At 38.7% G+C, this 26,713-nt stretch overlaps 1 protein-coding gene across 1 annotated transcript; it reads right to left on the reverse strand.

Moving 5' to 3' along the window:
* Positions 1 to 312: 312 nt before the first annotated feature.
* On the reverse strand, positions 313 to 18,931 carry LOC120528651 (probable N-acetyltransferase camello). The gene is made up of 2 exons (XM_039752813.1): positions 18,636 to 18,931; positions 313 to 1,660 (listed from the first exon to the last, which is right to left on the reverse strand). Exon 2 carries the CDS (start codon positions 1,648 to 1,650, stop codon positions 973 to 975), a length of 678 nt encoding a protein of 225 aa, XP_039608747.1. The 5' UTR covers positions 1,651 to 1,660; positions 18,636 to 18,931; the 3' UTR covers positions 313 to 972.
* Positions 18,932 to 26,713: the final 7,782 nt, after the last annotated feature.

A 26,713-nucleotide genomic window follows, 5' to 3' on the forward strand; every position in this document is an offset into this window, starting at 1 on the left:
TGGACACTAAGGTGAGACTTCTGTGAAGACCTGAAGCCATTTCTTCCCTGTGTTCTATTTCAATAGACTCTTTGTAACTACAGTGTTATTGTTGCAATTTTTTATTTAAGTATAATTGATTATTTTAATACAGTGTTTTGTAATTACATATTTTTCTTCACTTTCCTTCTTTTCTATATATTAGATAAAAATAAAGTTTAATTGAATACATTGTGACTATTAATTAATTATTAAGCCATTATGTCTGATTGTCATATATTTTATAAATAATTTCTAAATCATGTGTAAATATGAGATTGGATTGATGTAAATGTTAATGCAGTAAAGGAATTGATCACCAGAAGGAATTGGGGAGATTCTGACATGAAGCAGCAGATTCTGGCATATTGATTGCAGGGTCTTTTGCTACCCTGACTGACTTGACCAAGAGCTGTGCAGTCTTTGCTAACGAGTTCAAGTCAAGTGCGCAATTCTGCCATCAAGTATAAGATATTAGTGGGTGGATTCTGGTGCAGTGCCAGCTGCTTTGGGGAGCGAATGGCTGCAACTTCTGGCTGGAGCAGGTTAGGCCAGAGACAGACTGTCATTCCAAACAGTGTCGGACTGAGTAATACAGCCACATCTGGGTGGACTGATTAAGATCCAACTTGGAGAAATCTGTCCAGTTGAGATCCCGAGTGTATTATACTAGCTGGAACAGAACTAGCACAATTCTAACTTCAAGTATAAATTATTAACAGGTGGATTCTGGTGAGGTCGGCTGCAATATCTGTCCCAAATCACTTGAAATAGAGCTGGCCAGTCATTCCAAACAGACTCTGCCCTCATGCTACACCAGTACCTGAGCTGACTGATAAGGATCTGGTTTGAGGAAATCTGGCTGCGTGTGGCCCGAGTGTATTTGGCTAGCTGGGTTTTTTGGTGTTCTAATGGTAAATGTAGTAAAACAGCTAGTAATATTGTAGTACCATTTTAATTATCTTTGTGAAGAAGAGAAATATCATATTTATAATGGAGTAACACCAGGCCTAATGCTTTTCCTATTAGTGAGGGCCAGAAGTACTCTTTCATTTTCTTAAAGCCTAATCTCTCATAAAGCTTCTTCCCTTCAAGTTGGATCACAGATGTGCACAGCACTATGCTTTGGAAGCCATTTGCCTTGGCAAAATCAATGACAGCTCTGCAGAGGGCTTTTCCAATACCTCTGCCCCTGTATCCCCTTCTGACAGACAAGCGTTTCAGTTCCAAGGCTCCCACCAACTCTTTAAAAGGCAGTGTTGCAATGGTTCCCACTACTTTCCCATTGCACTCTGCTACCCAAAAACAAGAATCACTGTTTTCCATGTAGCTTTTGTTGATATCCAGCAGGTCATCTTTTAAGGCTACTTCAGTCCAAGAGATGCTGATAAACTGATATGCTGTGCGATTTACTGCCAAGACTGTTAAGGCAAGTACTACTGAAGACAACAAGAAGGAGGCAGAATTCAGGAAAAAGAAGCAGAAGACAGAGAGCAGAGCCAACTGTATCCCGGGCTGCTGGAGAGCACATCTGAACAATGTTGAGGATTGTTCATTCATGCCACTGATTAAAACCTCCCGTGCTTCTTCATAATCTCTGTCTTCAAATCTTCTAATCCAGTAGTCCTCCATTGTTCAAGATCTAATGTATAAAACAGCAAAAAGTCACTAACAGAAATTAAAGGACAACATCTCTTAGACCCTCAATCTCAGTAGAGGTGCCCCACATGGTTGTATGTTATCCTTTACTCATTACACATCAATGCCTGTACATGCAGATTGGGTAAAAATATTCCAGTTTGTTGAAACCACTGCTCTTGTTGAACTCTCCACCAAAATGCAACACGTCAGTGTAGTGACAGCTAGCTTAACTGTTGAAATGGTGACAGCATATCCACTCCAAAACAGACATGCCAACATATACTGTACACAGGCAAAAGAAAGGAAATGGGAAAGACTTAGTAAAGACAAATCAGAGACTTTTGACTGGTAATACAGCAAGAGTGTGTGATGGTAAAGTTTTAAGCATGGTCTAAATACTAACATAAATAAGGGCTCTCTAATATTGATAGGTTGACCAGTCTAGAGGTTGGATACTCTGTAGCTAAAGACTCTGCCTCCTTATATCACTTTTATATACACTTTTAATTTTAAAGACACCTGGGTTACCTTGCGTTATAGGCAGTAATGAATTCTATAAGGCGAGAAGATGCAAAGCCATTTATAGCTTTATGTGTGACAAATACTTTCTTAAAAGTGTCTCTAAACCTAACTTGAAGCCAGTGAAGTGATTTAAAAACTGGAGTTATATGATCATTTTGCTTAGTTACAGTTATAATCCTTACTTGCAGTGTTTTGTGAAACAAGTGACTGATTCAGAAAGCCTAACCATATAACAATAAAAATGTTAATTTTACTTGAAAGAGAATTAGAAAAGCATCAAGTCAAAAGTGGTGCAGCTTAAAAACTGTCTTAAATTTGCAGTATTTCAAAACTGAAAAAGATTCAAAACTACACAGATTAGGTGTATCAGACAGCTTCATCTATGACAACTCCTGAGATATTTGAGGTTGTATCATTCATATTGCCACACTAATTTACTTTTAATTGCTCTCACCTTTTGGCACATTTATGAATGTAAAAAACTATAATGACAGAACAAAAGTGTACTGCCTGCTCCCCTTGCTTTCTTGTTCCTCTGTCTTGCCACTTGAGGTATAGAGGAAAGAATAGACATCCTGTAATAGAAGAAGTTAAGCACAGTAGCAGTCAGTCTTAGGTCAAGTTGCCTTCTCAGGCCCAGGTGCAAGTGTGTTGCGTCTATGGGCTGTGTCTCATTCTCAACGAAGTGAATAGAAAAATAAGAGAACCAGAGCAGAGGTGGAGGAAATCTGTGTGGGTCTACCTAAGAAAGAATCTGGTGGTGGGAAAAGAAGTATGTAATATTTTAGGATATGGTCTCCACAAAACCCACTATAAAACAATCAGTAAAGATATGAATGTTGAAAATTGAAGAAATAGCAACAGAGCATAGTGTAACATTGTAATATTTGCTAGTGAATGCAGATGAAAAGATTAAATGAGACCTAACGTAATAGAAAGAGCCCTCCATGTTTGGGACAAAGACATTTTTCTTTGATTTACCCCTCTGCACCAGAGTTTAAAATTATAAATCAAACAATGTATGGTGTGGGGTACAGCCCGGACACAGGCAGGTAGACATGATGTTGATCACCACACACGTTTATTTACAATATTATACAGTGCATCAACCCAGTGCCACAGCACCAATCACCCCTTAAGTCCAGGCCTTCACACAATGCCTTTCCTGTCCCCTCTCCTCCGAGCTCTGTCCTCTTCCACCTGACTCCAGCCATCAAATGAAGGAAGGCGGCCCCTTTTATAATAGTTAGGTGTTTCCTCGCAATATTCCACCGGTATGCTTCAGTGTGGCGGAAGTGCCAGCTGCATCTCTGGAAGCACTCCGGGTGTCCCTGCTCTTCTTCCCCCCAGCACTTCCGGGTGTGGCGGAAGTGCTGAGGTCCAGGGTCTCCAAGGCATTGGGGCGCCACCTGGTGGTGACCACAGGCCCCTACAGGGTTGAGCTTCAAAGCATAGCAACCAGGGTGGTCGCCCCCACGTGGTCTGAGTTGGGCGTATGCCCTCTTCCGGTCCTCCAAGGCTTCCCGGCCGGGTCGTCGCCCCAGTCATCCACCACAATGGATAAAAAGTGTTGTCATTTCTACCTTGTGTGACTGAAATGTATGCAAAATGCCCTTAAATAAAAGTCTGCAGTGTGCACTTTAATCATGTCTGAATGGTTTGATTTGTAATTTTAAACTGTGGTGCAGAGATGTAAATCAAGGAAAAACGTGTCTTTCTCCTAAACATTACAGAGGGCACTGTAATATAGAATTTTCAAGTCCAGGTAAACCAATTCAGGGTCACAGGGGTTTAAAGAGACAGTATTTGGTTTAAATAATAAATACAACCAAGTGCTGTCTAAGTGTAAATGGAAATAAATATATTGTATTTTTTATATCAGCATTTCTTAATGGTAACATATATAGAGAAACAAAAAAACCCTAAGTGACCTATTGACCTGAAAAGTGTGAAGTAATCCAGTTAAGAGCAGTGCCAGATAGACTAGCTAAATTGTCAGGTAAGTGTAGAATGTAATGAGCAATCTTAATAGCATAAAGATAATATTACATATATGTAGAATGACCTGAATTGCCCGTACTTTTACTTAAAACAGGAAAGCAATTGCTCTTTGCATTTTTTTCTTAAACATTGAAAAAAACATTACTTTAAATACTGCCTTTCCAATATAAACACCCCAAAATTGAGACAAATATCAGATTCAGCAATCTTATCATACTTTCTGATTCTATATAAGAAATATTACTTACAGAAATATTAATTACTTACTATTTTTAGAAGATTGTAATGATGGACAGTGCAGCAGGGAACACTGCTAAAACCTTCTTCAAACAGTGCTTGAAGAAGTATTTATAAGTAAAAATAAAGTGAGCTGCTGGGTCGTATTTGAGTTTATAACAGTGAGTTCTCTTCTAAAATAATTACTTACAGCTTGTTTTACAGTCACTTTATATGATATTAACCAAGGTCTGCTAATCATTTAAGAGACCTTCAGAGGGTAAATTACAAGAAAGCTGGATATGTCTTAGTTACACTAATAATTATAATGTGGTAAGCAGAGCGAAACATAAAGATGTATTAATTATAATGTGGTAAACAGAGCGAAACATACACATTTCTTATTTATAATGTGGTAAACAAAGTGAAACATACACATTTCTAAAACACATTTACCCTCTGAAAGTTAGAAACAACAATCAGTGGCATGTCTTTGGACCATGAATGGAAAGCACAGACACTGAGGTCAGGATTGCTGCTTGTGGCAGTGTTATGTCTTTCAAATTAAAGAAATGAATATTCAGCAATTACTGTTACTCAAGTCGTGTTTTTAAATAATAGATTTGTAATCTAAATAAATATCAATTATATCCAAATGAGATTTTAATAATTATTTAACTGTACATTTCAAGAGTGCTCAGACCCATAAATCATAATGAATATAGTTGTTTGTTAAACAGAAGGTTCCTCGCTCTTTATAAGTGGTCTATTAAGTTTTTTAGTGCATAGAGAATGATTGCTTCTTCAGCCACAACATTCTGTAGACACTAAAATGTAACATACTGTATATTGATTGCTAAGAGGCTATCATGTTTTAAGATATGCATGAAGAATGGAAAGATCTATATTTGAATAAACTTTATTCCATCATTCTTTTCATGGCAAAAAAAATGTAATCTTGTCATCTTTGCATTTTCCTGTTCACCATGTCCTAACCCCTCCTCCCTCTGATGAATCAAATGAACCAGTCGGATAGGGTTCAGACAGTGACGCATGGTGCCAGTATTGAGAAATGGAAAAGCCATTTTGTTAGGCTGGAAATTTTTTTTTTTTTTGCATGGAATTTCTTTTGGCTCATGAGATTTTTTTAATATTTCAGAAGATTCATTTCTGATCACTGTTTTATATACAAGTTTGAATTTTAGCTCTTAGTTTGAGAAAGATTTTAATTTTTTACTTTTTTTTTTAATTTTAAGTGTGCCACATTGCTATTTTAGAAACCAACATGGATGGTTAATGGGCATCTAGAGTATCTTGCCTGGTTGCTATGAACCTCTTCCCTGACTCACATCATGAAGACTCTCCAATAAATTGCAGTGTGGTGCATAAGCCCCTTTGTCTTGTAGTGCCTGGAAGCGCTCTGCCTCCAAAAAGACACAATCCACACGCACTGCAGTGTGGGAGGACGCGGAGTGATGAGTGAATAGGCAATAGATGTATATAGTTAAAGACATTCTATATAAAATTCAGTAGTTTTTGCCTGCATTAAGAAAATGTTGTCTGGCATGTTTTCTTCCTTTGCAGGGCACTACAGTGGTGACCCCAACACTCTTGGATGATTCTAGAGTTATGTTAGTCATGTCTGCCAACACGGTGGCATTAAAGTTACTGGAGTTTTGGGAACAGCAAGCCACAGTATGGTTCACCCAAGCACATGCACAGTTTGCGTTGCAGAACATTATGGCAGATGACACGAGGTACTACTACGTTGTTGCAGCTCCACAGCGTCTAGGGTGGTGAGTCTGCTTGAAAATCCCCCTGACACGGACAAGTATGTAACCTTAAAGGCATACCTTTTAGAGGCATACATCCTCACAAATTTAGAGCAGGCACAGCTGCTACTAACATTGCCGGGCCTCTACGTTGATAGACTGCATGTTAGCTTTGGTAGGTAGCCATAATCCCTGTTTTATATTTAGAGAGCTGTTTCTCCAACAGATGCTGGAACAAGTGCGCACTGCCCTGGCCAACGTGTCCGTCTTTGATTACTGAGAGTTAGCCAAGATGGCCGATAGTCCGCACTCTGCTTCGCAGAGCTATCTTCCACCTGTAGCACTCATCAGTCCCATTAGCATGCCCACATCTTGTACCGCTTATCCTCTTCTTCCCGCCATACTGTCAACTGACCTGTGTTTTTATCATGCCCGATTCAGCAAGAATGCAAAGAAATGTTGCCCTCCTTGTAAGTTTAACCCACTCGGGTCGATCAACACTATCTCATCAGAACCTGCAGACCACCTTCTCTACAGATGCCCAGTTCAGCCACCATTTCCTATGTGATAATGGCACACATTACATGCATTTCCTATTGATGTGGCTGCAGGGAGAGAAGGGCCCGTTTTGGAGGCTGCTAATGGCACTAGGATCATCACCTAAGGAACGCAGGCGTTTCACTTGGAAATTTGTCTTGGCCAAGGTGGCCAGGCCGCTGCTGGGTGCGGACTTCCTATGTGCAAATGGGTTGCTGGTTGATTTTAAGAACCGTTGCCTTGTAGTTGCAAAGGACACCACCACCCTTCCATGCACACTCAGCAGTATCACTATCTCCACCCTGTACAATATGATAGCTACAACTTGTGACTTCACCAGCCTTCTTAACAAATTCCCCCAGCTATCAAAAACCACTTTTTCCACAGCAGAAACCAAGTATGGTGTGCAACACTACATACATTTCTACTTCTGGTCCACCGGTCCACACCCACGCACGTCAACTGGCCCCTGACAAGCTGGCTATTGCAAAGGCTGAGTTTGTTGACATGGAAAACATGCACTGATCAAACAGTCCATGGGCATCGCTCCCCCATATGGTACCCAAAGCAGATGGAGGTTTCCAACCATATGGGGATTGCTGCCAGCTGAATGATCACAATATCCCAGACCACTGCCAAATTCCAAACATATAAGATTTCTTGGCACGGCTCTATGGGAAAGTGATCTTTTCTAAGGTGGACCTGGTCTGTGGCTACCACCAAGTACCTGTGCACCCGGCGGACATCCCCAAAACAGCAGTCATCACCCACTTCGGATTATTTGAATTACTGTGAACACCATTCGGTCTCAAAAAAGCTGCTCAAACTTTCCAGTGGTTGATGGACTCTGTCCTCAGCGATTTTGACTTCCTTTTTGTCTACCTAGATGACATCTTGGTTTCCAACTCCTCCAAAGTGGAGCCCCTCACCCATCTCCGAGCCTTGTTCGAGAGCCTGATCCAGCATGGTTAAATTATAAATCCTGCTAAGTGTCTATTTCGGGTGCCTGTCATAAATCTCTTGGGACATTTAATTTCGAAAGAGGGTGTGATTCCTTTGCCTTCCAAAGTCTCTGCTGTCACCAATTTTCCACAACCCCTCACCGTACGTGCCCTTCAGGAATTGTTGGGAATGGTCAATTTCTACCACTGCTTCATTCCTCGGGCAGCACTCTTTATGCAATCTTTATATGAGGCATTTCAGGGCCAGTCCATGAAGTCCCCTGTCACATGGTCCAAAGACCTGGATGTGCTTTAGCTGACGTGGCCATGCTCACACACCTGCTGCCTGATGCTCCACTCGCTCTTACAACTAACGCGTCAGACCATGTGATGCGGCGGTGTTTGAGCAGTGGACTGATGATGCGTGGTAGCCATTGGCGTTTTTCAGCAGACATTTACGGCCCAGTGAATGCAAGTATAGCACTTTTGACCGCGAACTGCTGAGTTTGTACTTGGTCATTCAACATTTCCGCTTCTTGCTTGAAGGCCGGCCATTCACTGCATTTGTTGACCACAAACCACTTGTTCTTGCAAGGTCCAAGCTCTTCACTTGGTAGAAACCAGCCTACAGTTTTTAGAGGTGCAGTTAGATGGCAACACTGCTAAGCTCCTGTGTGACACCAGCACAGGTTGCCCAACTGTCCCCAGCAACTGGACACAGCACATTTTTTACACCATACACAGCCTCTCACATCCAGGATGAAAGGCATCCCAGCGTTTGTTAGTGAGCAGATTTGTTTGGTGGGGCCTTATGAAATATGTTCAGAACTGGGCAGCGCCTTGTGTCAGAAGGCTAAAATACATCATCATGTTAAAGCCCCACTGACACCTTTCCCAGTGCCTGCTCGCCATTTCGACCATGTTCATGTTGACCTGATAGGCCCCTCAAGGCCTTCCTTTCCAAAGACAGTTGGGTCGACTGTCTGCCGTGGGTGCTGTTGGGGTTACGTACCGCTCTGAAAGAGGATCTGCAGGTCTCGTCCACTGAAGTGGTGTTTGGCCAGCCTCTGCGTGTGCCCAGGGATTTTATCCAGTAGAGTTCTGTCCCCTGGACTGAATCCCAACACCAATCTCTGCTCCCAGACACAGCAGTCACCTTCCAGCCAGTACATCCTGCCCAGCACGGCTCTCCTCACTTCTGGTTTCCATGCCACCTGCACATCACGGCCCACTGAAACCACCTTATGATGGCCCTTTCTGAGTCCTAGAATGTGGAGACAAAATGTTTGTGCTTGATATTGGTGGTAAACAGCAGACGGTCTCATGGAATCGCCTCAAGCCAGCACATTTGGATTCCTCTGAGGTTTTTGACTCTTTTCTGGCACATATTGGTGACCTGACCCCTGCTTCCCCTAACTCACCTGTACCTACCGGGCATTCAGATGTTAGTTCTCCAGGTCTGGTCACAACCCCACCTGACCTTACTTGGACAGGGCACATAGTGCGCGCCCCAACAAAATTAACTTTGCCTGTGCTTATTAATTCTAGGGTGGGCCTATGTAGATGTAGTGGCTGGAAGTGCTCCACCTCTATAAAGACACAATCTACATGCACTTCAGTGTAGAAGGAGGCAAGGTGATGAGGGAATAGGCAACAGTTGTTATATAGTTAAAGCATATTAAATAAATGTTTTCCTGCATTAAGAAAACGTTGTCTGGTGTGTTCTTGCCTCGCAGGGCACTACAGTCAGAGATACAGATTTGGACAGTGAACAAGTGTGGTTAGGTAGTCTTAATTTCAATACTCTAGTTTGGACTGGTAGCTCATTGGTCTCAACTCAGTTTTCGTCTTAGAATTTTGGTGAACTACCCTTTACAGGTCTTATTTGGCTATAATCATATTTAAATCAACTATTTAAAAAATTTACTCACGAATCTTGGCAAAGATTTCCTAGTGTTTTTAATTTTATTTTCAGTCTTTGAGAGAGACTTCTTTTTGTTTTTTTTATGTTATTCGTGAAAGAAACATGCATCTCCTGGTTAGCTGCTTTAACTATCATAGCAGTTTAGATTAGTTGCTCTAAAACGTTCATTGCCAAAAGATTAACTAGGGTGTGTTTCAGGAACAGATAAATGGTGGATGTCTACGCTGTTAGGCTGGCATAACAGTCAGCAACTCTGGGTCAGGTCTGAACCTGGCTCTCTAGAGCTTGGTCAGTGTGCTTTTCACCTTCTGCATAGTCAGACATTTTATTAGTGAAACAGATTTTTTTTTGCTATTCTATTTTTGTTTTATTTTAGGGTCAACTGGACAGAGGAGCATCATTATGTAAGCCTAAAGAGTGATAGAAATTTAGCATAATATACACATTAAAATGGAAAGTATGTGATTATATACTTTAAAGATATCAGTAATGAACTGTGGAAATTCTTAAAGACCTGAATCTAGCAAATGATTCCCATTACATAAAATGGTGTCAGAACCTAAAAGCCAGTTAGCTTAACATATTTTTCAGTAAAATGAATAGAAGCAATTCTTAAAACTAAAATCGAAGAATACCTGTCATGTATGGTGCATCGGTGAACAGTCCACATAGGTTGTGCTTTCTTATTATACTAGAAAAATAAGAGAAAGCAACAAAAGCATTTGATCAGAGAGGATTCATAAAACATGTAGAAGCTATATAACTTTGATTGGAACTTTGGTTAGATACGGTTTAATGCATCTAACTTTCTGTTTATTACTGGGTGGCAAATATACATCCTATACACACCTGGAAAAGGGCAAGAACTGATGAATTTACACCAGCCTGGTCAGCAATGGAAATGAACTCTTGCTGTACTTCTTTATATGCAATGCATTGTGCCCCAGTAAATACTAATTATTGTCAATATACCTGTAATCCAATTGTCCATCAATAACTTACAATATAGGACTAACGCAGGAGCAATTTCGAGACAGAGAAGCTTTTATATCTTAGGAACAATAACACTTCAAATGTAACTAACCAGCAATACAGTTTTTGCACTATTTTCAAAGTAAAAATTGAACAACCCAATTTTCCAGACCTCCCACACATTTCCGTTACAGTGGAAATATTGATCGGTTTTAAAAACCAATACACTATTTCAAGAATATATAAAACTATTTCAAAGTCTCTTCCTTTCAATGATCCTCAGGTACAATAGGGAAGAGAATCTTAGGAAGGCAGCCATGCATAGAATAGACTCTGGCTCTATATGCAGCAAGCACTCAATAATTCAACTTTCGTTGATCACATTTGTCTTATTTAAAATTGTCAGAAATGTATTCAGGGTAAGATTCAACCTACAAGCTTTGCAATCTAGCGTCAGCCTGGACCACATGTTTTGGGAATTCAACAAATTAATATTATTTTAGACAAAAATCTTTGAATGCCTCTTAGACAGCCTTGATGTCACAATCACTCCTAACCCATTACCAGCTGTGGTTGGTGTACTCCCAGATGGGCTTAAAATGGAGAAGAACACATTGATTGTGCTTATACCACACTACTAGCATGTAGACTTACCCTGCTTAACTGAAAGAATACCATCCCACCTTTTATAAGTCAGTGGGTAAGAGGGACATTCTCTACTATTTGAAACTGGTGAAAAATCTAATTCTTGCTTAGAGGATCTGTTTTTTAAAACATGGCAAGATTTAATTGAAAAATGTTAGAATATGCATTTATATCAGGGGAAATAGATGCTTTTTTGTATGTGTTTTCTTTTCATTCACTGTTCTTGGCTCTCGTCTCTTTCTCTTGTGTCGGCTTTGAATTCCTGTCCTGTTTTTTTTTTTTTTGTCGGGTTTTTTTCTCAAGATTGATTTTGAAGTTATTTGTTAGATAAGTTCTGCAATTTGTGTCAGCTTGATTGTATACTATGTTACTTTTTTGAAACAAAATTTAAATAATAATTAATAATAAAGAAAGGTAAAGTTTAATGCATATACAGGTATAATGCAAAATATTGCAGTTTGACTATTGAGTGCAATCACACAATGTTTAAAAAGAAGTATGAATGTATAATTTTTGAGAAAGACTTAAGAAGAGGTGTTGGATTCATCACTATTAGAAAATATGTAGCATACTCATTGGTGAAAATGTTGTATTGTTTCAGAGTGTTATGAATTTTAAAACAATCTATATGGTCTACCAGATTATATATAGCACAAGATGTAATAAATAGAATTAGAAACCATAAACTCATTTTATATAAAGCATTAATTGTTGGAACTATGTCTATTCCATACAAAAAGAATAAGCTGAACTAAAAATGGCAATACCATTTGTAAAGTCATTTATCAATGATAGTCACAGCAACAGCATAAATAATAATAGTAGTAATACTGGATGGTGAGAACTTTGCTTCCTTAACATTTTTTAGTGCATCTTATAGATTTTGGCATGCTGATCACAAAAATCATGTTTAAATTTTCCTATCAAATACCAGTTTATTGCAATCTATTTTTTCAATTTCCTCTCATATTATAGGTATACATACTGTATAAAGTACAACTCCCTGGACATCCGTGGTGACATAAAAGTAGTGCCTCTACTACCAGGAATGAGGCTTGGATATACCGAGTGCTGCTAATGGACAGCCATGCTAAAGAGTCTCATAACGTTAAAAAGAAACGGCCACTCTGTAAGCATTTGTTTCCAGGATACAAAAGTGTGGCACATTAAACTACTTGAAAAAAGCTTTGGTGTAGTGGTTAGAACTGTTGTCTCATCAATTATGGACTCTTTTTCCTGAACTGCCTTCGTGACGTATTGCTAAAGATTAATTTCATTCACACTTGGACTTGATACAGTCAGTGGTGACATGGTGAAAGGTTTTGTAATGATGTAAAACTCGTATCAGGGAAGTTGTAATCCATCAATGCAGGTCGGCTATTGTTGGAGAATGAAATGAGATGAATCAGATACTGAGTACAAGCGAAAATCAGCAGCAAAACATTTTTAACTCACTTGAATTAATGCAATGTGTCGGCATCATTAAGCAGTTAAACACTAAATTCAGTAACAGTTTTGTTTCCTGAAATTCTTACAAGATACAGTCAATCTGAAATTGTATTTATGTTCAGCTTGAAGCTGTCTATTATAATCACCAAACATTTTTCAGAAACAAAACTTTTGAAAAAACGTGTTGTCTAGTGTAATGGGTATCACTGCAGAGTAGAAGTTAATGCAGCTGTCTCACAACTCCAGAAGTTTATTCCTGAGCTGCATTCCTGTTAGCATTGTTTCTACTTTTAGTTATATTGTATGTGTCTACTTATGAGGGGAAATCACAAAAATAGCTAACTACCATAAAATGGTACATGATAGGAAAATTTAAAGGTGATACTGTATTTGTGATCAGCAAGCCAACGTCCACAAAATATATCCAAAGGTTTTCAGGAAACAAAATCTTTCTTGTCTAGTGTAATTAACATACAGTAAGACATAAGTAGCGTGTGCCAAAATTGAAAACAATACCGTTCATAGACCACAAATTACAACATAAACTACCACCTCCTGTTCCTGAAAGTGACATATAACTTGATTTTCACTTGACGGGGATCTTGTACCTTGCCTTACTGCCTGTAATTCATTGTTGGTAGAAAGCTTATCTCTTTACCGTACTTGTATGGTCTAAGGCTTAACAATATCCTTCTTGGATCGTATGGCCAATAATTATTTCAGAAACATTCAATGTAGAGACATTTTTTAAATAGCATCCCCATAGAGCAAACAAACCTGTGAAAAGTCTTTAGTTACTGTAGATCCAGACTTGTGAGTGTTTTTATAAGAGTCTTTTATGGATGGGTCACTTAATTTCAGTAACATCAGTTCCTTTTACCAAGGGCAGTTATGTCATGTTTTGTGGTAATCTTGCTGCCTTCTTCACCCAGTATACAATGTAGTTCAACTTTTGCTCCTACCAGGGATAGCCTACATGTGTTATTCTAACAAAAAAACTAGATTTATATTAACTTCTTATATTTATTTGAGGTTGTTAAAGACAGCACATACTGTACAGTAGTTGTAATTTGCAGTATATCATCATCCCAGAATCCTAAATTCAAATCCCAGGGTAGGTACTGTCACTGAAGAGGTCATACATTCCCTTCATGACTGCATTTTTGGTGAATTGGCCTGGTGTGAGTGAGTGGGGTGTGAGTGAAAGTTTGCCTTGTGAGGAACTTGTGCAAGAGTGGCACGGTGGCACAGTGGGTAGTGCTGCTGCCTTGCAGTTAGGAGACCCGGGTTCGCTTCTTGGGGCCTCCCTGCATGGAGTTTGCATGTTCTCCCCGTGTCTGCATGGGTTTCCTCCCACAGTCCAAAGACATGCAGGTTAGTTGCATTGGTGATTCTAAATTGTGCTTGGTGTGTGTGTGCTCCCTGCAGTGGGCTGGCGCCCTGCCCGGGGTTTGTTGGTTGGGATTGGCTCCAGCAGACCCCCGTGACCCTGTAGTTAGGATATAGCGGGTTGGATGATAGATGGATTGATGGAACTTGTGCCATGTCTTGATTTGGTTCCTTCTTTACACCCAGGATGTGTTCTAGCTTCTTGTGACATTTCATGGGGTAGAAGAGTTAAAAATGGATGCTAAAACTGTTATCTGTCTGATTATGGTCTTAACTTCTGGCCAGGCTTTGTTAATTTTATTTCTATTACAAAGTCATTCAGTTGATGCCTATTATTTCTAATGTGGGTTTACAAAGGATCAGTGCATTGGTGTTTAATTGCATTTTTCACAGATTAATAGATCCTTTGTTAATGTGAGCAGGCTTCCAACTGATCATAATTTAACCTTGAAGTAGGATGTTCATTTAATTTACAGTTTATTTTTAACCTGTTACTGAGATTTTTATTGTATATTAACTGTGGTAATATGACATTGTTAATTGTTAACAGATTACATTTGCAAGTGGACTTAAAAAATCTTCAAATAACCAGGACTTTGGTCCCATTATTAAAGTATACAGTATATGCAGAAATATAATTTTTTTTATTTATTGCTTACCAACTTCATAATAAATATTGCAGTGGCACACATGAGTAAAGACATGGAAGTTAAACAGCTGCTAAAAAATACATTTCATTTGACATAATGTGCACTCCTCCCATTTTGAGTAGAAATCAAGCAAACATATCCAGTTCAGTAGCTTAGAGTTTATCTATCTCCAGATAATCTACACTTACAATGGTCACTTTCAGGATTGCCAGCATTGCTCACATTTTTGACCAGGTAAGGGACTTTTTTTGGATAATGTTTGTTAAGACAGGGCAGAAAATATGAATTAACAATTAGCCATTCCTGTCATTACTTCAGACATAGATCAACAATTATGGAGGGAGAACACAAACAGTTAACTTAAGTAAAAATTCGAAGAATGAGCAAAAATGTACTCTGGTAAAAGCTGAAGTGCCCCATTGACCTTTCTATGTAAGTAAAAGTAAGAAAGTACTTGCTTGGAAATATACTTAAAGTGTTAAGGTAAAAGTTCTTGCCAAATGTAATCTCTGATTCAATAGATTAATATGGCATTCCTAATGTATGTTGTGGTGTATGGCCGGCCGTTCATCCCGGCCAATACCCCCATGCCAATAGATGGAGCCCTCCCAGCAACATGGAGGTGCCCCGAAATCTAGCAGGGCGTTATGGACCTTGGAGTCTTTCTTCACAGCCCTGCTGGATACCATGGGTGCTGCCAGGGCACTCTGCAGGGAGGCCCAGGGACTTGCACTATCAATATAGCCCGGAAGCAATTCACAATAAAGGAAACGGAAGAGATGATATACTTCCAGGCTGAGGCGAAGGGGAGTTTTGATCTGACCCGGAAGTGCTAAGATTCACATGGACTGGGAGGATCAGAAGCACTTCCGGTTTGAGGACTATAAAGGATTGTGGGAAACCCCAGAACGTTGAGCTGAGTTGGGAGGAAGGGTGACAATGCGTCTGGGAGTGGAGGATTGTGATTGATAATTGTATTTGTGTATATTTATGAGTATTGTGGAGTGGAGGGTGCTTTGTGCACTTATTTATAATAAAAAGTCATTATTTTGGACTTTTATCTGGTGTCTGGCATCTGGTCTGAGGGTTCAAGGGGACGACAGCGCCCCCTATCTGTCACAATGTGTATTGTGTTAAATACAAAAATAGTACAACCTGTGCCATTTTAATTAAGAATGATGCAGATTATGCTGATAAATGGATTTGTTTAATATCATGTTCGTATGTTCTGTTTAAAACAATTCCAATAATGAATTGTACAAAATAATTCATACATTCTAATATAAATGTGTTGTTACTGTACTGTATAATGATGATTTAGCCTTAAATAAATGTATATATGAGTCAGATGGGCACTAGTTTCACTTGCAATTTACTTTAAACATTTAAATAAAGAGGTAGACAGCATCAGACATGTGCTTTAATATCTCTAAAGCAGGGCTTCTTTAACTTTTTAATCTGCCGCACCAAATTAGAAAATCTGAACCATACTGGGACCCAACAAGAAGATTATTATTATAGTGACATCAGAGTCATTTAATGACAAATAACAATGCTCATGTAATAAAACAGTAAAAAAAATTCCCTTTCAAGCATACAGCATTGTCCCACATGAATATTACTGTACTAAAAGGAAAAAGTGGGAAACTAACATATTGTTAAAACAATACTCTATTAATCCATATTCCAAATCTGTGCATTCAGAGCAGGGTCATGGAGCAGCTGGAGCCTATACCAGCAACCACAGGGTGCAAGGCAAGAGTGATCTCTGGACAGGATACCATCCCATCACAGGTGGGCCCACACACACATACAGGCCAATTCAGCTCAACCAATCCATATACTGTAACTTGCATGTCTTTGGATTGTGCTGGGAAACCTGAGCATCAGGAGGAAACACACATAAAACAAGGGGGAACATGCAAACTTCACACACAGAGCACCTTGAGATTGAATCTAAAACAGCTATTATCATTCCAAACAAAAATAGATTTCTGAAGTTTATCACTGCCAGTGGAAATGCTTTGCTTAGACTTTATTAAAGCTGAGAGAAAGAATTTCTTGGAGTGTTGTGTGAAAATATGATGATTTTTGAAAGTATAGTATGAAAAGTCATTTGACACTTGGCACAAGTTAGGAAAAGAAGTAGTTAAAAAATTGATTAATCCATGCAGCTTATTTACCCTATCTTAAACAATATTAAAAAAAATAACATTTTTCAAATGAGCTCCACCATTACAAATATGTTTTTCTAAATGAGGTCTCAGATAGTTTAAAATCCTCCTAATTTCATTTTAACAGATCAATTAGCCAAACATTGAGGTAAATTATTCCTAAATATATACGTATATAAGGGGGACAAGTTAAGGACGCAGTTAATGGTAATAACCCATCAAACCAAGTTTAATCCCTTTGCAGAAAGGAAGCCTAACCGCCACTCCAGTGCTGATGTCACTTCTGTTACCCGCCCTCCTGGACTCTCCCCTTCCTGTCGAAGACCTATATAGCCAACAAAGCCACTATCCTACTTCAGTTCTGTTTTGAACGTGTGGTTGTAAAGACATCTCTGCAGCGATCTATGGATTGAAAACTGTTATACGGAGTTCACCCAGTATGGTGCTCCAACTCACCCATTTTATAGTTCCATTGATCATGTTTGCCACTGATCAGAGCTGTAAAGTTGTTTTAAAAGTAGCTGCCAATATGCTCCTGACTTTATATCATTTAAATATCATTGGAACAGCACTACTTGCACTAAAGGACGGCCATAATGCCAGCGTTCTCAGGAAGCCCCATATAAGGACACAACCACCCACAACATGAACTGTTTTCATACTGCTCCCAGCAGAAAGATGCTATAAGGTTATAGCAACTAGAACATCAAGGCTAAGAGGCCATTTTCTCTCTTATGCCATCAGGCTTGCAAATAGAATCCATACACTGCCCCTCCCATCAGCACTGCAGGCTAGCTCGTGTCTGGAGGATGGAAGGCCATCTTGAGACAATATGCCTACAGAGCTTACATTGAACCATTTATTTGCATTTTCACATGCACTCATACCTCTGTTTGTTTTTGCATTTCTCTTTCACCTGAGTGTTTTTAGTTTATTGCTGTGTATTCTTTTCTTTTGTTGTCTATTCTTGTCTATTGCTGGAGGACTTGCAAAATAAGATTTTCTTTGTACTGAGTATGTATGATAATAACATTGAAGTTAAAATAAAGTTTAGACTCGTAAAACAAGAGAGAAATATTCAGTTTAAAATATTAGTTGGCGCTGCTTTGGGCTTTACGTGCCAAAGTGTCTAAACTGATACAGGTGCAGCTCACAATATCTTACACTAGCTTATTAGCCTTGTGATCTTCTTTTCTAATACAACATATAGATCTGCAATCTATCATGCTTTTAAACCTCATAAAATAAAGTGTTCTATTGACTCAGCTGGAATGGCGTCCAGGGCAGGTCACTTCATCACCTGAGCACTGGTTCTTTGATGTTTTCAAAAATAGTTTTATTGATATCATGGACCATAAGGGCTGCCAACATTGCAATTTCTTTGGATAAATCTTCAGTTTTCTCTCTGAATTACGTGATAACTTCAGCAGAATCCACTTCACTGGGAGGAGTATTTTTCTAACTAATTCTTGTTCTATTTCATTAACTTCTATCTCCCTCACAGACTTATTGAATTAGGCATGAGCAATTTACAGAGGGCAATTCACCAATCAAAACAGTATATGCTAGAGCCCATCGTCTCTGTGGAGCACATCCTCTAAACTTTAATGAGTGAAAGTGACAGTTTTTTTCCAAGTTGTATTTCATGATGCATTTGGAGAAATATTATGGACAAAATTAATTAAATAAATACATAAAAAACAAAAACATATTTAGTGACACATTTATTAACTTATGCTCACATTTCACAGTACTTTTATTTATTTATGCATTTATTTACTTACAGTATATAATTTTGTCGGAAGTATTCCTCCACATTATGGGGATTCAGTTTCTTCTCTGTTCTTTACAGAAGCTGAGAAATCATTTAACACAAAGATAATTAGTTAGTTTAGTTGTACCCAAATAATATAATATTCCGATTCTTTGACATATATTTCTGATGACAAGAGCAAGTGGTGAGGAAGTTGTAAGAACGAAGAAGGGCTTTGGAGGACATAGGATTGAAACTACCTAGAAACAAGACAGAATACTTGAGGTTTAATGATGATCAGTACTCAGATGTTAGCCTGCAGGGAGAGCTACTGAAACAAGTGGATAAATATGAGTGTATATATGTAGGATCAGTGCTAACCTCAGATGGAAAAATAGATTCAGAAATAACCCATGGAGTGCAGTGTGGATGGAACAACTGGAAGAAGGTATCAGAGCTATTGTGTGAATTAAGGTGAAAGTTAAAGATAATGTTTTTAAGACAATGGTAAGACCACCAATTATGTATGAAGCAGAGACATGGCCAGTTAAAGGAACACAGGAGAACAACTTGGATGTGGAAGAGATGAGAATGTTGAGATTGATGTTGTGGAGTTACAAAAATGGAGAGAATAATAAATGAAACGATCAGAGGTCCAACAGAAGTGGGAGAGATATCTAAGACAGTACAGGAAGGTAGGTTGAAGTAGTAGGGACATATAGAGACAATGAATATGTGGACAAAAGAGTGATTGGAATGGAAGTACGGGGAGAGTGAGAGAGGCCCAAACAGAGGTGGATGGGTGAAGTAAAAGAACATCTGAAGGAAAGTGGTCTGACTGGCGAGGAGGTGCAGCACCACTCTTTATGAGGTAGGTTGATCAAGAACATCGATGCCACATTGAATTGGGAAAAGATGAGGAAAAAAGAAGAAGATTTCTAGGTTAAGTAGGCCTTCTGATGACAGCAGAGTTTTAAAGAGATGTGCTGTCTGTCTCCTTCTCACTGTTGCTGCTAAAACTAAACTGGTGATTAAGCCTGGAGGTTGGTCACTGCACATCACCTCTATGCCAGAGGGCATGCCTATATTTGAAAAATGTCATTATGAGCACTAACTGCCAGCTAGAAAACTTTTCAACAAATTTCCTGTACTGTAATTTTACCTCCTTTTGCAAGGAACACACAGTTTTTTTAAAATTTGTAAAGCTCCTGTAAATTGTACTTACTGTTATATTTGTCATGTTTACTTCCTTGCATCTCCAAGCATCTGTTTTGCTACATATCTGCTGCCTTTGAGTAATTATGCCATATTATAATATTGCATTTTCAAATTCACTAAATCCAATTAATGGGTGGTTTGAGCAGGGCACCAGTCCATCCCAGGGCTCAGTTACACACACACCCACACCCATATGAGGCCAGTTTGGAGTTGCCTGTATGATGCAACCGGGCACCAGTAAGTCCCAAACCCCAAAATGATCACACAAATGCTGTTCCAAGTTCAAATAAAGGATGGTTTACAGTATTAACCAAAAATACTTCAAAAGTAGCAAGGCACAATCAGTCTTTCTCACAATTCACTTCTTCTTACAATTCCTTTCCTCTCACCACCGCACTGCCCCCCTGTAGTCGAGTGTTGCCTTCCTTCCTTGCTCCCAGCTCCAACCCACCTGGACAAGGGAGTGCAGGCCCTTTTATTGAGGACCTGGGAGTACTTTCACTGCCATGGCTGTTACCTGATAGAAGTACTTCCAGGCCTTACAGAAGTCCCATATACTGGGGAGATCATCTCCCTGAAGCATCCCCTTGCAGCACCCATGGACCCCAGCAGGGCTGTAATGCTGGACTACGACTCCCAGCATTCCCTGCTGGTTCCCAAATGGGCGCCATCATGGAGGGCTGCTGCCATCTAGCACCTGGGGGAATTAAATTTCCCTCTGTGACAGTCCTTCCCTGTCCTCTTCTTTAAACTGGCCAGGAAGGGTATTTAGTACATGTCTGGTTGGGATGTCCATCCATCCCTTAAGGCTGCCTTGTCTGGGTGCGACCTCTGTCCCTCTCTTGGCCGGGATGCCTTTCTGTACTCTCGGGGCCTCCCATCCGGGTAAGGGATCTTCCTAAATTCCTGCTGATATGCCTGTCCGTCCCATGTGCCTCCTATACAAATTATTGTACCCTGCATGTCTTTTGCGATGTTGGAGAAAATTGGAGTATTTGGAGAAAACCCCAACATGGGGAAAACATGCAGACTCCATATGGATGACAGCCTGTCTTTGGATTCAAACCTAGGGCACTGTGGGATATCTGTGTTTCATATTTCTGGACAGCAGAACTTTTAAATGATGCGTTTCATGTTATGAACAAAGAATATAAATTAGCGAAGGTGTGCACAGATCCACCTTCTCTTGCTGTTTGAGGTTGTAATGTAACAATAGCATATTTCTCAACTAATAACCCAAATGTGCTTTATGCAATAAACAAACAATGCAGTGTATTAATAACAGAAGGATAACAGAGCATAGAGTTATTCAGGTACATAGACACAGGACAATAAATGAACAGCATAAAACAAATTTTATTTAGTTTGAGTTTCTATCCTTTTTTACAGATTGTAAATTATATCCTTCCTTCTTTATTCTTGCCTAAAAAAAAACTGAAGGAACAATTATTTATTTGCTTTTATTAGAGTTCTGCATAAAATTTTACTTAGATTTCAAACAAAACTATGTACACACAGAAAAAATCAAACGTCACATGCAAAGCCAAGTTCCTTTATAAATCTCAAATCAACTTAAAACTATTTGCTAATGTACACGCAGTTTTAGCCACACCCTGTCACCCTCCACCAGTAACCATATATGGCTTAAAAACTCCCTTTTTGAATATTCATGATCTAATTACCATATTTTGCCATTTCCTTAGTGATATCTTTACTACAAACCATGGGAGAAAACAGAAAATAAAATATTAAATGAATGTGAACTTGTAGCATTACTGACTGAAGTAGAGAACTGCAAAAATGTTCTTTTTGCTGGTCTCTCTGTAGGAGTCACAAATAAAAGAAAAAAAAAAAAACAAGTGTGTGAGCAAATGACAGCAACGGAGTAACGAGAATAATAGCAATGTGATATCCTGCAGTGCCCAGACTTCTGCTACAGTGCCATGGGGCCTACGTTGACTGATGAGGTACTGCAGGCACAATGAATTGATGCAGGCTGTATACGCAGAAGTGCAAGATATTAAGAGCATTCGTATTGAACTTGTTAAAAAATAAAATCAGTTTGCAGATTAGCAGATGTCAATGTTTCAATAAATGCAAATCATTTTATATTTGAAATAAAATATCCAAGCATCTTAAATGTAAGATTGTTCATGGTCACACGGTGTCAATAAAAGGATTTGGACCCACAACCTCAGTGTTTGAAGTCTAAAACCTTCACTATTACAACAAACTGCCTGCCTTTAGTTTTAGCCCTTGGTAGAAAAAAAGTACAAATATTGCATACAGAAAAGCACTTGGTTACAAACAACTTCTTAAACACTTGGTTAATCGATGGCATTGTAACTGATGCCTATTGTCTTATGAAATTTCCCAGGTGAAGCTGGGCAACACAACTAGTATAAATAAATAGATGTATACACTGCTACTTCATAACAAAGTGGTTTTCTATTTTTTATTAAAATGTTTATGAGATGCAGTCTGTGGACTCTATATGGCGTAAAGAGATACACCAGGATGTAGCTCGGTGTCAGCTCCACAGTGTCCAGTTATATACACACATCCTGAGAATGTACTCTTTAATAACTGAAGCCATAGTAAAACAACCAATCTTCCCTCGCACTCATGGAAGAAATATTAAAACAATGAAATATGAGGCTTAATAAAGGGTCCTTTTAGCTTGTGTTTGATGTGGCTTACGCTCCTGGATACAAACAATTGAAGAAAACTCATTGAACAGCACAATAGCAAAGTGGGTTCTGAAAGTAGCATGTACTGTTCAGGTGAGCAGAAGACATTGTCCTTGCCATGAGCAGCAGGGGATGAATTAATTCACAGGTGAACCTGAAATTCCATAGAGCATTTCCAGCAGTTTTATACTCCTGGGACATTCCTGTGGCACCAGTGAATTAAGGGCATGCTTTCACTTTATTTTTCCATTTTCCAGAAGCAAGCAGATATCATTTACTCTCTTGGCAAATTAGGCACAATAAAGCAGGAGGCACTTTCTTATTTATCAGCCTTATTAACTGCCAGCACATATTGGTATGAATTTCAGGTCATTATTATAATATTAGCACTTATGACATTTAAAACCCTTCTGTTTTACATTTTACTTTAGTCTGTTATGAAATATAATCTATTCACTCTGATGCTGGCCAGGATTGCAAGACCTTGGAAATATTTCCAGCCCAATTACAGCTGAAAATACGCCTAGTGGTCCAAGACAATGAATGACGCTGTTGACGACTGGGGGAGTGTTTGGACTGTAGATGTAGTTTTGCCACTGTTGATGTTTTCCACCTCAAAGTTTAACTTGTATCCATGTTGATCATTATATTGCAGGTAAGAGGGGCTGGCTTTGTTTATCCCCTTAGAGTTTTCAGATTTGGGCAGCCACACTTAACAGCCCAAAAACCCGCACACCGGCAAATCCAAATTTTTGCCCACAGAACGCATTCAAAACTACCCCAATTTGGTGTGAAAACCACACATCTGTCAATGCGGCTTCCAGTCATCGTATCACTATTTATGTAATGTGCTAATCATTGTATCTTGTCTATTTTTGTCATAGTTATTTATATTTTTTCATGTATATGGATGTTTAGTCTAATTAATGGAAAATATTAGCATAAACTTGATAAAATGAATATGATGCATTTTGAACAATTCAGATTTAAATAAGGTGACAGCCACTTCTTTTGATGGCAGAAGATCAACTTTGCCGGCTCATTCCCCATTGCACTTATACACCCAGAAGAAATAAATATGATGTATTTTTGAGCAATTCATAGCATAGCAGGGCAGCTTATCCTTTCAGCTCACTGTTGGATTCTTTGCTCTCCATTGTACGTTTTTCTTCTTACTGCAATTTGTTGTGAATTGTAGTTTAGAAATACACAAATGATACAGGGCATAACTGATCTCAGGATAGGGTGGGTATTATACGATTTAGAGTCCGTTTTAAAAGTAGAAAAGAAGTTGTTTCAATAGCTGACCTTTTAAAGAATTTTCTTCATTTTGAAGGTTGACCTTATTAAACATTTAAAGAATGTTGCCACAGTTGCAGGTGAACTTTACACTTCTCACTTTAGAAGACTACTAAGGAATCTGTCACATTTGCTAAATGAATCTTGGCCCAGTGTACTAAAGTATAATTATCTATGTCAAATTTAGTTTATTGTATAGAGGATGGAAATATTTTTACTTGCATATCTGGCCAACATCATAACTCTTTGAATCACTACTTAACATATCGTAGCACCAAAGATTCATTGTTATGTACAATGACTGTTTTAGTCCTTTGTTTAGTTTGTGTGGGTGTGTGTGACGAGAGAGCACATCTATATTCAATCTTCTTCAAGTTGAATATCCTCCCCATGAATGATGGATATACATAGATCCTTCTCATTGTAAATCCACATGCCTCATAAAATTTCCATGCATCATACCGGAAAGCAAATGTGCTTAACATTACAGTCTGGTAATCATTATATGAGGCAAACTCTAAAACAGTTTTACAGACAGCTCTTCCGATTCCTTGACATTGATTTTCCTTTTTCACATACATACGCTTCAGCTCTATGGCATCAATCAATTCATTTGATGGCACAGCTGCAACTGTGCCAACTACTTTGCCATTGTACTCTGCCACCCAGAAGTATGAATCCTTGGCTTCCATGTAGGTTTTCCTAATATCCAGCATATCACTGTTTAAAGCACTTTCAATTTGTGTATTGTAATACACAATAATGATCTTATTCAACAATGGCAACATCAGAAAGATGGCCACAAATGGCAAAATAAAGGATTGGAACATGAGGTATAGTAGGCATGATACAGAAATGAAGATGAGCTGTATGAATGGCTATTTCTACTCTTAACCCCTTCCGTAATGCTAATGCTTTGCTAGGACATGATAATTCTTTAACAAAGTCTTCCGTAAAAGTGCACAACATTAATACTCTAATAACGAATCTTAATGCACATAAAAAAATCTAGGCAGTGCGGCATAAACACTAATAATTTAATTTCTATTACTACCTTAGATGAACAACTTATTAAAACTATAAAAACAGATTATAGATTAAGTAAAAAATACACACAGAGCGTCACTAACAAAAATAACGTTTCTGTTCCAAACACCAATAACGCACATAGAATTCCTCCGAAGCATCAAATATGGCACTATTAAATGTTAGAGCATTAACTAACAAGACGTTTTTTATCAACGATCTTATTAGTGATAGAAAAATTGATTTTATTGCACTAAGTGAAACGTGGCTTAGCTCAGATGGCACAGCAGTTTCACTCGTGCGGATCGCCAGGGAAAGAAGGGCCGTGGCTTGGCAAACATCTACTGGTGCCGGTTAAAGTGTAAAGATGTCAGTTTTGGTAAATTCAAGTCCTTTGAGTATCTGGCCGTTGTTATTCATGGAGATTCTAACGTTCTAGTATTATCCGTGTATAGACCTCCTAAATTTAACACATCTTTCTTTGAGGAATTCTCAGACTTAATGTCAATTTTAATTACGAACTATGACACATTCTTAATAGTCGGTGACTTTAACTTTCATATCGATAATCGGTGTGACCAAAAAGTAAAAGAATTCATGAACCTCCTGGACTCTTTTGATTTGAGGCAGCTCGTCAATCAGCCTACACAATAAAGCAGGAGGCACTTTCTTATTTATCAGCCTTTTTAATTGTCAGCACATATTGGTATGAAAGTCAGGTCAATATTAAAATATTAGCACTTCTCACATTTAAAACCCTTCTGTTGCTCTGGAAACTTAAGTTTCTCTTCTGTCTTTCCAAAGATGTGCAGGTGAGGTTGCTCAGTGTTTCTGAATGGGCCTGGTAGGAGTTTTTATATGTGCAGTCAGTAATACACTGGTGGTGTCCTGGACCTGAGGCTGCTGGGATTATTTTCCCTTGACTGTGTATTGGAATAAAGAGACTTGGAATATTGAATTAACATGGGGACATTCTCATTAACTGCGGTGGGTTGGCACCCTGCCCAGGTTTGTTTCCTGCCTTGCGCCCTGTGCTGGCTGGGATTGGCTCCAGCAGACCCCCGTGACCCTGTATTCGGATTCAGCGGGTTAGAAAATGGATGGATGGACATTCTCATTAATCAAAATATAATTTTAAAGCTCATAATTCAGTTTAGCATTGTACAGGTATGTCCAATTTGAATATTTAAGTGTTTTAATTTGAAGTCATTTTTATTTTGTGCTCTTTGCAACAATCTTTACCCTAACCGTGTCAGTGAGCCTATAATTTTTTTTTTTAATTCTCTTGCCATTGACCATGTTTCACATCTTTCAGTGAACTTTAAGTGTCTGGTTGCAAAAATATTAATTTTCTCTTTGGACTCAAACTTTTATTTATTAACAAAAATAGCAAAGATCAACCCAAACCCATACATCTGTGATTATCAATTATCAGCCTACAAACTGGGTGGACCCAAGCCAGTCCTGGAAGTGGGGTGAGGAGACTTTGTAGAAGGTGTTGTCACTCCCTCGGTTTTAGATGAAAGGATTTTAAAACATTTTCACTTCCTTAAATTTTGCTGTATGAATTAATCCATTTCATGCAATTCACACCAACTATTTTGTATTTCAATGCTGCTGAAGGGAATAAAATCAGTAGCTTCTTTGTTAATCTTTTGTGGAAATTAGTCAATGGTCTTTTATTGATGCTGATTGTTATTTTTAGTTTTGTTTTGAGCATGTATTGATTGTTTCATAAATAAATTGAGCAGTAATGATGGATATTCCATGTACAGCACTTTTAGTGTGCAATAACATTTATAAATGTTGTTTCAACTTAGAAGCATGCAGGTGAGAAACTGTAAACTTCTGGAGTGGCATAAAAAGAGCTGCATTT

The sequence above is a fragment of the Polypterus senegalus genome, chromosome 4 (assembly GCF_016835505.1).
Source record: "Polypterus senegalus isolate Bchr_013 chromosome 4, ASM1683550v1, whole genome shotgun sequence".
NCBI classification, from domain to species: domain Eukaryota; kingdom Metazoa; phylum Chordata; class Cladistia; order Polypteriformes; family Polypteridae; genus Polypterus; species Polypterus senegalus.

Coding starts and splice junctions, on each gene's coding strand:
- LOC120528651 (XM_039752813.1), bottom strand. CDS start 1,650: ATGGAGGACTACTGGATTAGAAGATTTGAAGACAGAGATTATGAAGAA.